The 12577-nt window shown below is 38.5% G+C and overlaps 1 protein-coding gene across 2 annotated transcripts; it reads left to right on the top strand.

The window, feature by feature from the left end:
* The first annotated feature begins 2117 nt into the window (after positions 1 to 2117).
* LOC149105618 (DELTA-actitoxin-Afr1e-like) lies at positions 2118 to 6658 on the top strand. 2 transcript variants are annotated; one of them, XM_089271181.1, is made up of 6 exons: positions 2118 to 2183; positions 2348 to 2453; positions 3433 to 3501; positions 3788 to 3881; positions 4185 to 4379; positions 6233 to 6658. In XM_089271181.1, exons 2-6 carry the CDS (start codon positions 2355 to 2357, stop codon positions 6568 to 6570), a joined length of 795 nt encoding a protein of 264 aa, XP_089127307.1. In that variant the 5' UTR covers positions 2118 to 2183; positions 2348 to 2354; the 3' UTR covers positions 6571 to 6658. The 2 variants fall into 2 exon arrangements, with proteins under 2 accessions (XP_089127307.1, XP_089127308.1); XM_089271182.1 differs by lacking the exon at positions 3433 to 3501 and having other exon boundaries at positions 6233 to 6657.
* The last annotated feature ends 5919 nt before the right edge of the window (positions 6659 to 12577 follow it).

The following is a 12577-nucleotide window of genomic DNA, read 5'->3' as shown; positions in this document are numbered from 1 at the left end:
TGTTTAAATGTACAATCAGACTCAGTTCGCGCTAAAGTCTTTGTCTAACGTATGCAAATTAGAAACTCTGAACTCTTAGTTACTCTTGAAATCGCATATTTAATTAGTTTCCCTTGACAATGGCGCCAAGATGTCGCCGAAACGTCGGATTTATCTATCGTTAGTTTTTGCCTGTATATGTTTATCTAAATCATTGTTGATATGATCAATTATTGTCAATATTTTACAATACACAATAAAGAGAAATTTGTTGGTCATTTTCTTTGCGCTGTATATAATCGATCAGTATCAGACGCAAATCGTCCCATTTCTTTTGATGTGCCCGCAGCGACACTTCACAGTTATCAGTTAGCGAAATTTAATCTTTTCAATCTGGACAAACATACTCTCCTAGGCTCTAGGAGAAAAGAAAACACCGTTAAAAGTTGAGCAGCGGTAAATTGGAGCAAAGTCGATATCACTCGTTTATGGAATCGAACACCCGCGGTATTGGGATAAGTTTTAGGAAGAACACTGGCTACTTTTGAATTTTGAAAAACCAGTTTTTTGACAGTCCACACTTTCATCTTTAGCTGCGAAATTTACAGACTGAGTTGATTATGAAGTGAAATCATGAATTCAGTGAACTCCTTACATACGGCCAGTGCGCCTGAAATTTGAATTAACCAATCAGGATTCAGCAGTTGCTAAAAATTTACTGTCTTGACGTTAAAAGCATGTTATTAGATACGCGTTGAAGTCGGGCAACTTTTCTCACTGGAGACGGCATTTAATAACCACGAAAAGCTAAGGGATATATATATAATTCACATCCGATTGTAAAAAGTACAAAAACACACACGCATCCCCAAAAAAGTAAAAAAATAAATAAAACATTTTGTGTCGTCAAGTTTTAGTTTGGCGCCAAAATTCGATCTTCCGCGGTTCCCCAACTCGCTCTTCAAAAACTGTTACCAGGTAGGATATATTACTTGCAAAAATCTTGGACGATTTTAATTTCGAAGAGAAACGATGTCCCAAAAAAAAAAATCCGTCTGAAACTTTTAAGCGTCCGAAATTTCAAGCGTCCGAAATACTTACAGTACAGTATAAAACCGTGACTATGAAGTAGCTCCAAGGCTATAATTATGGCGTCGTCGTTACTAAAGCCGTAAATTCCTTCCATTATCTAGCTAAATTTTCCCGTAAAAAAATAATTTTAACGTCACGTTACATGGAAAAGCGAAGTGAATCTTCAGTTCGCTGGCCTTTTGCGCTATTAAGAAGAACAAGAAGTTCAACGCTAAAAGATTTAAAACGCATTTAAAAAAGCGGCGAGGTTTCGGCGCTACCTTGCGCCATTATCAAGTCAAAAAGTGACGTAAAAGATATTCATTGAGTGTTTTTAAGTGAAGTTTTCTAAAGTACAGAGCAAACGAAAGAACGCAAACAAATTTAACTTTATTCAAGCCTCAAGGTTAAGTTACAAAGCGCGAACTAGAGTTGGCACTAATCACAAACCGACCACTTTGAATAATTTAGAACAATTGCATTTCATCGCCTACGTCAAGTTTCCTTTGCATTAATTAGCTCGTGAAGATAAACTAGTGTTCAACAAACGTTGTTTGAACTGTGCAAACAGCCAGAAGTAAAACATTTCATTTTAGTGCCCGGATGTCATTTTCAGTTTCAGAACCAGTCCCGTGCGAGAAGGCTAGTATCGCCAAGCATTCTAACATGAAGACTACAAAATAGTGTAGCCGTCAATTTTTCTATAATTGACTTTGCCTATGTTGGAACCCCATTAATACGGTCACCAGCTGGGACAACAACGACTGAAAACAATTCAAAAAACTACAACGCTATATACGGAATTTTGAGCAAAAGAAGAGACTTGATGAGGTGACGTAATTAACAATAAGGGATTACATAACCCGACGTGAAAAAACTAATCTACATTTAATCTGCACGGAAAAAGTACGCAAAAATGAACTAATAAATACAGAAACTGAACCGAACACAGCTAGAAATATTTTGAATTGATAGAAACAAAGGCAAAGCAAAAAATAGGCGACGAAATAGAAAACAATTAACCCTCGTGGGTATAGCGAAGTTCCACGGTATATAAAAACCTGTTCAGAGCGATTTCACCTAAAGGCGTATCAGGTTATGCACAGATAGATACATATACAGCGCGGAAAACAGTAAGTCAGTTTTTTGTTATTTTCTACGTTTAAACTGCCTCTCTAACAATCATCAGTTTGTTTCCAACATAAACCGAAATCGTTGTTGAAGCAACTTTCGGTAAGTTTGTTGAACTTCTTGTCATTGGTAATGAATGCTCTGTGGTCTTATTATTGTTTTCTAGGTTGAACATGGACCACCTCAGTTTTATCTTCTCCTTGCTGTTAATCGTTTCGGTTACTACTACTACCTTTGGATCTGCGATCAAACCAAACAACCCAAATGGAGAGGTAAAGAAAGTTGACTTATGTTATTGCCTTTGATCAAACTTTCTGTTTGCAACCCTGAATGGCGTTTCTCCTAAAATTGCCATGGCATTTGAAGTCCGTTTTACGCCTTGAATGAAATTCGAATTTAAAACCGAGCATGAAAAATGGAAAAGCGCATGAAAATTAGCTTTTGCAACTCGATGTGCCATTTTGAATCTGAAATTTATGCCGAGACCTAGCCTGCGAGCAGACTCCCCGGCGAGCGAGCGTCGCGCCTCGATCGCCTTGCTCTCCGAATTCTCCAGTTTCGCGCTCGTCCGCTCGCTTTGCTCGCAGAATATTTTTTCCGTCCCCGCCGGGAGCCTGTTGGCAGAGGAGCTGAGACCTTGTCATACCTATACACTTTTCCAAGAAAGTTGAATTGAAACGGCCACAATTTCATTCAAATACACTAAGTTTACATGTCGAAGGAATTTATTTATATTTTTAACACTTAACAGAGGGTGAAAAGCGTCTTTGCATGTGTTAGACGCTAAAAGGGCCTTGGAAATATGTTTTCTTTACATAGGAACTGGTAGAACTGCACAAAAGCAAGGTAATAACTTTTATTAGATATTTGTCGCTGTTCATTAGAAAAAAAAAAGAATAAAGTAAACAAATACATCGTGAATATTAACTCAGCGAGTGAAAACGAAAATCCAGGTTACTAAAAATAATAAACGATTATAATAATGTTGACATTGTTATTCATGACAACACCATTGATAATTATAATAATTATAACAATAACAATAATTACCATGATGTTGTTGCTGATGTTTTTTGTGCATTGTAAACTGATTCAACTATGTTGTCATGATAAGGTGAGAATTAACCATACAAACCAGACAACGGTTAAAGTTTGGCATAAAACATTCCTAAATAACAATGTGTCAAGCGACAGTTTTGAAACATTGCTTATTGTTGTTCTAACATTTTAGCTTTTTTCTTCTTTACAAAGCGGAAAATTGAGGCATTGTTGACAGATGCTGGTTTAACCGACTTCCCTGAAATGGTTCCCAATCACCAGGTAAAAAGAAATTATTGTTTTTTTTTTCTGTAAAATCCAACTGAATGATAATAATAGTAACAACAACATCAACAAGAACAACAACAGCAATAATAATAATAATAATAATAATAATAATAATAATAATAATAATGATAGTTCATTTATACAGCGCACACATCCGTTTTTCGCCCGACGCCTTTTACAAAACCATCCCTAAAAACTACAGTGTTATTCTAAGAAACTTAAAAACTAAAAAAATCCCTCTCTTTCGGTTGTTTGGTTTGTTTTCCTTTTTCCTACATAGGAACTGGAGGCCCTTTTGGAGCCATCTCATAACACTGGAGTTAAACAGCCGAAGGACTTGGAAGACCAAGACAGCGAAACTTCTAAGCGCAGAGGTAAATCATCTTTAGGAATCGGTCTTAAAAAAAAAAAATAATAAAACAAAACAAAGCAAGAACAAACAAACAAACAAACAAAAGATATGAAAACGTAAAGCATATACACAGAACATTACAGGAGTGAAAACTTTACCAGTTGGTACAACTCTAGTTGAGTTAGCCCTCTAAACATGGCAAAGGTTTGCCGCCACTCGTCAAAATCAGGAGCTGTTGGTATAGCAAGTAGATCTCTAGATCGGTGACTTCAGTGGAAAGGTTTTAAAAACATTTCCGTTATGAAACTAACTTATTTCATTTCAGTTGCTGCAGGAACGGTTATTGAAGGTGCTCAGCTTACAATCAATCTGTTGAAAGACGTCTTAAATGTCCTCGCTAACGTGAAACGCAAATGCGCGATTGGCGTTGACAACGAAAGTGGACTTCGTTGGCAGCAAGGCTCTTTCTACTTCTATTCTGGTACTGCGGATGAAAACTTGCCTTATTCTGTGGATAACGGTAAGAAGTGAATCAAGCATTTACAGAGGCTCGCTTAGGCCTTGCCACAAATGTCTGGATATGTTTTTGGATATTTAGAATTTTCCAAGATTTTAGAAACATTAAGATATTTAGAAAAGTTAGGCAAATTTAAAAATATTCATACCTATTTTGGCTTAGCCCTGTGTTTTCATCGCTTTCCCATTGAAACAAGACTAAATTTTATGCCAGAAACAACACAGTTCAGCGATTTCCCACTTGAAAAATATATTCCATATCACAAAAGCGCTAAAGGAACAAATTTTAAAAATGGCGGAAGCTGGTAACATCGAAGCACCTGAATCTTCTCCTTCAACTCCTTCCACTGAAAGAGATTTTAGAAATTTTGGCTGGGTGAAGGGATTTAAAATCGGAATGTTTTTGTTTACGATAAAAAATGAGAGATTTTTCAGAGGAGTTTTCAAGATATTTAAAAAGCGTTTGATATTTAGGAGATTTTTTGAGAATTTCTGGGAAGATATTTAGGCGATTTTTCTGCTTAGTTTTTGTTTCACTGAGAAGATATATCAAACACTGGAGACAGTGTTTCATCGGCTATCCAAACACCTCGAATTTCGTCAAAAATACTCCGCTGCGCGTCGTATTTCAACTCTCTTCTCGGTGTTTCAATATCCCGATGAAACACTCTTTCTCGTGTTTGATATATTACTTGAACTTGACTAACACAATATGAGCAACACCAACGTTTCACCTTGTTAAACATATATGTATATTTTTTTTCTGAGAAGACTCTTGCGCAAACATCCTTCACCATTTCGCGCCATGCTTAATGTGTGATGTAATTTTCTAAGTAATATCCCCATTTTTCAGAATTGGAGCCTCTCTAAAAGGGCCCAGATTCATAACTAAGAAAGAAATTAAGACGGATTCCGCTCAAAGTTCAAGCAGTAAGTGCAAAATTTATTTACTAAAAATCTACCCATAGCACGGTAACTTTTTGAATACTATTTAAAACATCTCACTGTAATTCATTTCTCTAGATGACCCCGCGATTAAATCTTCAAGCATTCTCGAGAAATTTAATGTCGAACCTCGTAAAAATGCTTAAAGCGCGTGTTATTGCGTTTTAAACTAACGCGAAACGTCCGTTTTAATTGAAATATGGATAACTTCAAGTCCAGTTTTGTCTCGCGGGGTCAGCTTAAGAGCTAAGGTCTCGATAAGATCTTCCTACCTTTATTCAAAATATTACCATGCCATGAGGTTTTTTTGCTAACTTAATTTTTGCCATTATTGCTCGAATGTTCTGCGGAAATCATCTTGAAACCCTTGTCAGTAAAGCGCAGATCAAAAACAAATAACTCGGCACAGAGTTTTTCGTTCAGGGGTCTTGATATTAATTTTCATTTTAAAAATGCGTTCAACATTTCAAAAACCAGGCCACAACGTTTGACTTATAATTAGCATTTTTTTTTATTAACATCTTTACATTAGGGCTTACAAAGTTGGAAACGTCTTTGAATTGACGATGGAGAACATGTTTTCTAAATTTTAAATTGAATTGTGTCGTGATTTTTAAATGTCTAACATTTTTTCTTATACTACGAAATTTCAAATATTTTCAAATGTATGAGTACTGGTGCATCGATAAAGTTTGTACGTGTCTTCTGTGGCTTGCAGAAGGCGTAGGGTTATATTTTCTAGGGTGGTGGTTTATTTTCTTATAACTGATCTCAAAGATCAATTATTTGCGTCGGCCTTCGGCGTTGGCAAATAATCGATCTGCTTGCCACTCTCAAATCACGATATTTTGCGATAGCCTAGTTTAAAATGTGTAAATTGTTTGTCTGTTTCTTTTATTCTATTTTCCACAGCGTGCGCTGTTGTTTACGGACCTCGCAAAACGTCTGGACCAGTCGCAACGGGAGCTGTCGGAGTCTTTGCCTACTACATTCCAAGCATCCACAAAACACTTGCTGTGATGTTCTCTGTTCCGTTTGATTATAACTTTTACCAGAACTGGTGGAATGCTAAGCTGTACCCTGGAAACCAAAGGGCCAACTATGATCAGTACTATGATTTGTATTATGATGCAAACCCCTTCAAGGCAAATGGTTGGCATGACAGATCCCTCGGTTCTGGTCTGAAATTTCGCGGCTCTATGTCCAACTCTGGTAAAGCTACCTTGGAAATTCATGTTCTTAAAGAATGAGCAACTGGCATGTAAACCAAGCATGCATGCACAACTTAATTGCATAATCGATTTTTCTTTCTCTGGTGCTTAGTATTGAAGAGTAAACGACAAATAAATGTGTGGGCAAAAGAAACTGTTTTATTGTTTTTCATAAGTGAATCTACACTAAGGAGCTTAATGAGCTAGTTAGGAGAATTCCTCTTAAAGGGCCGATGGCTTCCTCCTTATAACATGTCAACCCTGTTTGCTACTTAAGGTATCATGGTAGGTGGATTTTTACGAAAAGTGCGAAAAATCTCTTTTTGGCTGCTCAAATTGAGAAGACTGAGACAAATATTTTGCAAAAAGAATTGAATCGGGGAAAACGCTTTTCTACTTTTTGAGTGAAAGCAAAAAAACTTTTTTTGAATATCATTAACCCCTTACAGCGCGTCGACACCTGTAATTAAAATTCACCGTCAGTTGTCACATATAATGCGAATCTTCCGTAGGAAAAAAGATGGCGACTGGTACATTTACTGATAGTTCTTAGCGCACGAAAACGTTAACACCGCTCAGAAAAACATACAGAAACATTATAAAATCTTAAACATAGGCTACTTAATATCCTTCGTACAGAGACAAATATTGCAAAAATTTGGCTTTCGTTGTGCCCTTAAGGCTGTGTTAGGTTCGCAGGGCATTGTGGTAAAATGTACAGCCGCCATCTTTTTTCCTACGGTGGATTACGGTGTGGTATTTCATTTGTGCACGCGAACTGTTCTTAATTTGGTTGTTTCATCGCAAGTTTGCTTTCGTTCTTGTCAAATTTTCTTTATGTCGGGATGAAAAATTCTTGCCCATTTTCGTCTTCGAAGAAGCTGAAGAGACGAAAATCTGATGGAACCCACAGGTTCAGCGTCGAACAAGATCTTTGGCTCCGAGCGACCGTACTGTAACCAAGAAGAATGGTTGAAGGAACTCGAGGACGCTAGTCCTGCCAATGACGCTAAAGGACAAAATACAACAAGTGCTAGCGGCACGAAATTGTTTTAGAACGGACGCGATTCCGAAACTTCCACAACGATAGAGTAGAGCGCAGATGTAGATGTAGACCATGTAGACCTCGAGATTTACTCTTTTTCATGCTTTTTGGCTTCACGAGGCATGGGTTCAAAAAATTTCTGGAGAACGAAGGAGCCTAAACTTAAGCAACCTAACACCAATGCCGCCGACGAAATCTTTTAAGTAAAAGTAATCACGGCAGTTTAACTTTTAGTTTGTCGCTTCTCGAACGACTTCACTGCGACGGGTTTCCGCCCCAGAATATTAGTCGTCTGTTTATTTCAAGTTGTCATAACCCATTGTTGTGGTAAACTGACCCATGTCGACATCTGTGAGTGCGGAGGGGATTTTTAACACCTATTCATACCAATCTCATAAATCGTTGGAATTGGCTGAAAATCGGCAGGTATGTTCTAGGATACCTCCTTCAAAAAAGGGTGTCGGGCTTTGTGTAATTTCGCTTCCATTTCAAAGTTATGGCTCTTAAGTAGAAGGAAACGTCCGCATTGAAAATATCAAAGTTTAGGAGGGTGTAGGAAAAAACCAAACCACATCTGGAAAATCGCAGACACCTTTTTGAGGGTGATGTGTGAGAAAACATTTCCGATGTAAATCGCACCGCTCCGATAATTTACGCGCGGAAGCGAACCAGTTTGAGCGAAGCAATGTTTCTGGGTATTTCTTTTAATGTCACTGCGACAAAAACTTTTTAGAAAATCTCAAAGATAGATTTTATTCTATAACTATTAAGTTTTCAGAAAATTTATAGGTTGATGGAGTTTTCTTTCATTCAAGCAGCAGCGTAAGAGCGCGATTTCCAAACACTGTCAATCCACCTACCATGATACCTTAATTTCCATATCATGTGTTAAGTATAATATTTTGGTTTGATTTTGTTTCTTTTGCCAAAGTTCTTTAATTTCCTTTCTTGTCTCTAATTCTTTTAACCCTCGGAGGTAATACTCTTTACCCTCGGACGTACAAGGCGGAGGAAGGAGGGGGGCTGGCATCAACCCCCCCCCCCCCTCTTGTAAGGCTTTACCAAAGTTTTGAAAACACAATTTACTCTAAAGGGCTGAAACGTTCAGTAGCTGTTCCTTCATTCACTGCAGAAATTTTGATGTGTCAATTGTGTGTCCATCATTTTTGGGCGAGGAAATGTAAAAGGAACAGGCATGCTCGTCGTAACTTTTGGGAGTTAAAAAAGCAGTTTTGGTATTTCTTAGGGTGTTTGGCCTTAAAAGGTCCAGAGTGAAAGCTTTTGCGGCACCTTTTAGGGAATTGAGCCGAGATACGTCGGTGCCAGTTATGTGTTGTTTTAGAATTGGCACCTCTTAGGGGTGAAATAATTTCGAGCAGTCTCCTGAAACCCCTTAGGCGTTCTTTTTGAAATTTCCGTAACCAGCGAACAGGCTCCCGGTGAGTCCGAACGAAACGAGGGAGCCTGTAGACATTCTATTGATGCCGCCGTTTTATGATACCAGCTCCTGGTATCATGATATAATTGGTTAAATCGCTGATTGTTGACATCTCTGAGATGAATATTTGACAGATCTTTGTAAAATTACACGACTCCTACGGTTTGTGACAATAGTGCGTTTGCCGTTCTCTTTTAAGTTTCCGTCTCGCGACCTCTCGTTATTTCATAAGTGATTTTGCGCTTATAATTTCCTTAGGCTCATTTCAATATTGTCAAGCATGTTTTAAGAGTCACTGACTGGAAATATCGAGAATGGCTGGCCAGGTTGGAAAAATCGAAAATCCTGAAACTTTGCCTAAACAACGCTTTTAGGGAGCCACTTTCGAAAATATTATTCCGATTTTCTTAGAATTTAAAGTCTTCGAGAAATTCGCAAAAAACGAAAATATAGCTTTTTGCCTCATTAAATATGCAAGAAATATTTGGAAAATTGACAAAGTTCTCGGTATTCGCATTGAAACAATTTACAAAACTAGAACTCGGGATAAACTTAGCATAAGAGCTTTACTTTTCTTCTTTCTAACAATAGGAAGTTTTAAGTTTTTCAAGCATTTTGAAGGATTCCGTCGGCCGTTGAAGAATTGCCTTCTAAAGCCCTTATGAAAACGGCAAAAATTGCGTAGTTTTACGGGCTTAAAACGCATCTTGGTATGTCCGATATGGAACTAAAACAAGTACTGTGCAAAAGAGTGTTGTTTCTACTGTAATAATATGGAAAAAAATTTCTGGGCAATCGAGGTTCACACAGGTAAAATGCAAAAGTTCGCGACAGTCTCTTCTCAAATTTGCATAATGCGGTATGTTCAGAGAACTGTATTGTTGAGTACTCTAGTCTGTTTTTGTTCCATTTGTGGGCCTTGCTTTGTGGGAAATACACACAAAAAAGAGTTGATCCATGTCGTTATTACAACATTGTTTCATTATTTCACGCAAGGTACATAAAACTACAGACAAAGCCCAAAATAGAAGTTCAAACACGCTACATGTATTACGTGACTGGCGTCACGTAATATTTATTTTCAGTTAGCTCCAATTGGAATTACTAGATTATTGAGGTTTAGACACTTGCTTATAATAGGGACATATCAGGGTTTGTCTTTCCCGTTTATATACACTCGATTAGTCTGCAAATATTCGAAAGGAGACTGGTCTTTTAATGTAAATTTTAGCATGTGTCTCGATTTTGATCTTGGTGATCTAGACAGACCAAGGGAGCAAGTTTTCTTGAAAAATAGAGTAAGGCTGTTCGAGATCGAGACTCATATAAAAATAACGGGGGTGCTTGTCGTACATTTTCGGGGTTAATCTTCAAAAGGTCCACCGCGAGAGGTTTCGCGGTACCTTTTACGGGGATTGAGCCGAAAAATATGACAGGGGATAATGTGTTATGTAAACGGTTGTCAGTTTAACCATCGATTTTCCCTCTTTCTTTATTATTTGGAAACTATTAAGGCTAAGTAATTGAAGGCACCAACAACGACAAAACAACACTGTTAGAAATATATCGAGTAGCCATTCTATGAAGAGACTTCAATTTTCGTCAATTATGCAAAAATGTTCACCTAGCCTTAAAAACGTTTGTGTTTGCTGGCGCACGCTCTTACAGCCCAGATTTTTTGTTCCAAATACTGATTGAACAAGACCAAAAGTTAATCAAAGTATTTATTTCGACCCGATATTGGGCAAAATAAAACGCCTTTTAAGCCCGTAAAATTATGCAATTTTTGCCGTTTCCATAGGGGCTTGAATTCTTCGACAGCCGACAGAACCCCTCAAAATTTGATTTAATATAAAGATTTCAATATGCTTAGTTTATCCCGTGTTCTAATCTTGTAAATTGTTTCAATGCGATTATCGAGAACTTCGACTCAAGCGCGACAGTAGCACGACGTTTGACTGACCATGCATTCACTCAGTTCGGCAGGCTGAATTAAAGTCGGCGCGACTACTTATAGCACGGCAGGCCTAATGCCGTTCCGCACGGCAGTAGCGCGACTTGGCTTCGAACGGCGTTCTCTTGCCATGCACGTGCCAAACTGAACCAGGGACGGCGGAGCCAGGATTGGGGCTTAAGCCCCCCCCCCCCCCCCCACTCCCCTCCACTTTTTACCACGATGACAGTTTATTTTCTTTTAGTATGAGGTACAGATGAAGAAATAAAGAAGAAGGAAATGAAGACGAAAAAAGTCTGGTTGACTACAGATTTACTAAGAATTCACAAAGCTACAACCTCGTACCAAATCGGTAGGAAGCTTTTCATGTTTACATAGTTTTAACCTTTTCGCTGCGTGCACTTCCTACCCACACACCGGGAGGCTTGTGTAAAAGCGCAGGTCAGTGAGTACTAAGGTCGTGATATATCATGGAGGGCTGACAAAGATGTATCAAGCTCACAATACCTTCAAAATATATTGCTGTAAATGCACTAAAAGTACCTGTCATTTTATGGTTCATCCACTAGGTTGATTTTCTTAAGAACTACACCATGGGGATAATCAAAAATACCATTTCCAAGCCCCTAGACTTAAAAAGGTTTTTTTGGGGGGAGGATGCCCCTAGACCCCTCTACAAACTTGCGCCGGCACCGCTCGTTTTCAAGCCCCGCACCTTCCCTTCCCCCCTCCCCCCCTTTCTTTCACTTGAAAAAAGACTCCGCCGTCCCCGTGAATTCATATCCTGCTGCATCAGCTGCAGTTGCTTTCTAGCATTTAAAAAGGTCTTCAACAAAGCAAACTTCTTCCGATCTTCTGCGCGAATGAATTAAATTCGACGTTTGGACTAGGCCGAATTCCAACCGAGGTCAGATCGCGGGACAGACATCAAGCAGTCTTACTCTATTTTTCAAAAAAACCTGCTTCCTTGGTCTAGCTGGATCACGTTAATAAAACTTCTTCGTTTCATTTAGTGCTTCTAATTAATCCGTTTCCCATGAAGATCAAAATCGACACACAATGGTTAAAAACTACTTTAAAAGACCAGTCTCCTTTCGAATATTTGCAGACTAATCGAGTGTATATAAACGGGAAAGACAAACCCTGCTATGTCTCTATTATAAGCAAGTGTCTAAGGCCCAGTTCAGATGTCGTGCTTTTGCCGTGCCGAACTAAATTCAGGAATTACGTTTGACAAAAGCACGGCAGAAGCACGGCGTCTGAATCAAACTTTTGAATTAAGTTCGGCAAGCAATTAAGTTCGACAAGCTCTGCCGTACTACACGACTCTGGCACGGCAGTGACTCAAACGTCGTGCTTCTGCCGCGCTAAACAAAATTCATAAATTATATTTATGTATTTTGGGGAGATTGCGTTCCCACGGGGAGTTAGGAGGAGAATTGTTACGAGGCATCAGTATATCCCGAATTTGGTTCGACTCTGGCACGACGTCTGAATGAGAGTTGTTTTCCTGCTGTGCTACAGCCAAACCTAATTGTATTTAGTTCGGCACGACAGAAGCACGACGTCTGAACTGGGCCTAAACTTTAATAATCTAGTACTTCCAATT

The sequence above is a fragment of the Orbicella faveolata genome, unplaced genomic scaffold, assembly GCF_042242905.1.
Source record: "Orbicella faveolata isolate gen_17 unplaced genomic scaffold, um_ofav_v1 contig_34, whole genome shotgun sequence".
Classification (NCBI taxonomy): Eukaryota; Metazoa; Cnidaria; class Anthozoa; order Scleractinia; family Merulinidae; genus Orbicella; species Orbicella faveolata.
This window is presented reverse-complemented; position numbering and strand designations above follow the sequence as displayed.

Coding starts and splice junctions, on each gene's coding strand:
- LOC149105618 (XM_089271181.1), top strand. CDS start 2,355: ATGGACCACCTCAGTTTTATCTTCTCCTTGCTGTTAATCGTTTCGGTT. Junction 3,882..4,184: donor CGAAACTTCTAAGCGCAGAG/GTAAATCATCTT, acceptor ATTTCATTTCAG/TTGCTGCAGGAACGGTTATT. Junction 4,380..6,232: donor GCCTTATTCTGTGGATAACG/GTAAGAAGTGAA, acceptor TATTTTCCACAG/CGTGCGCTGTTGTTTACGGA.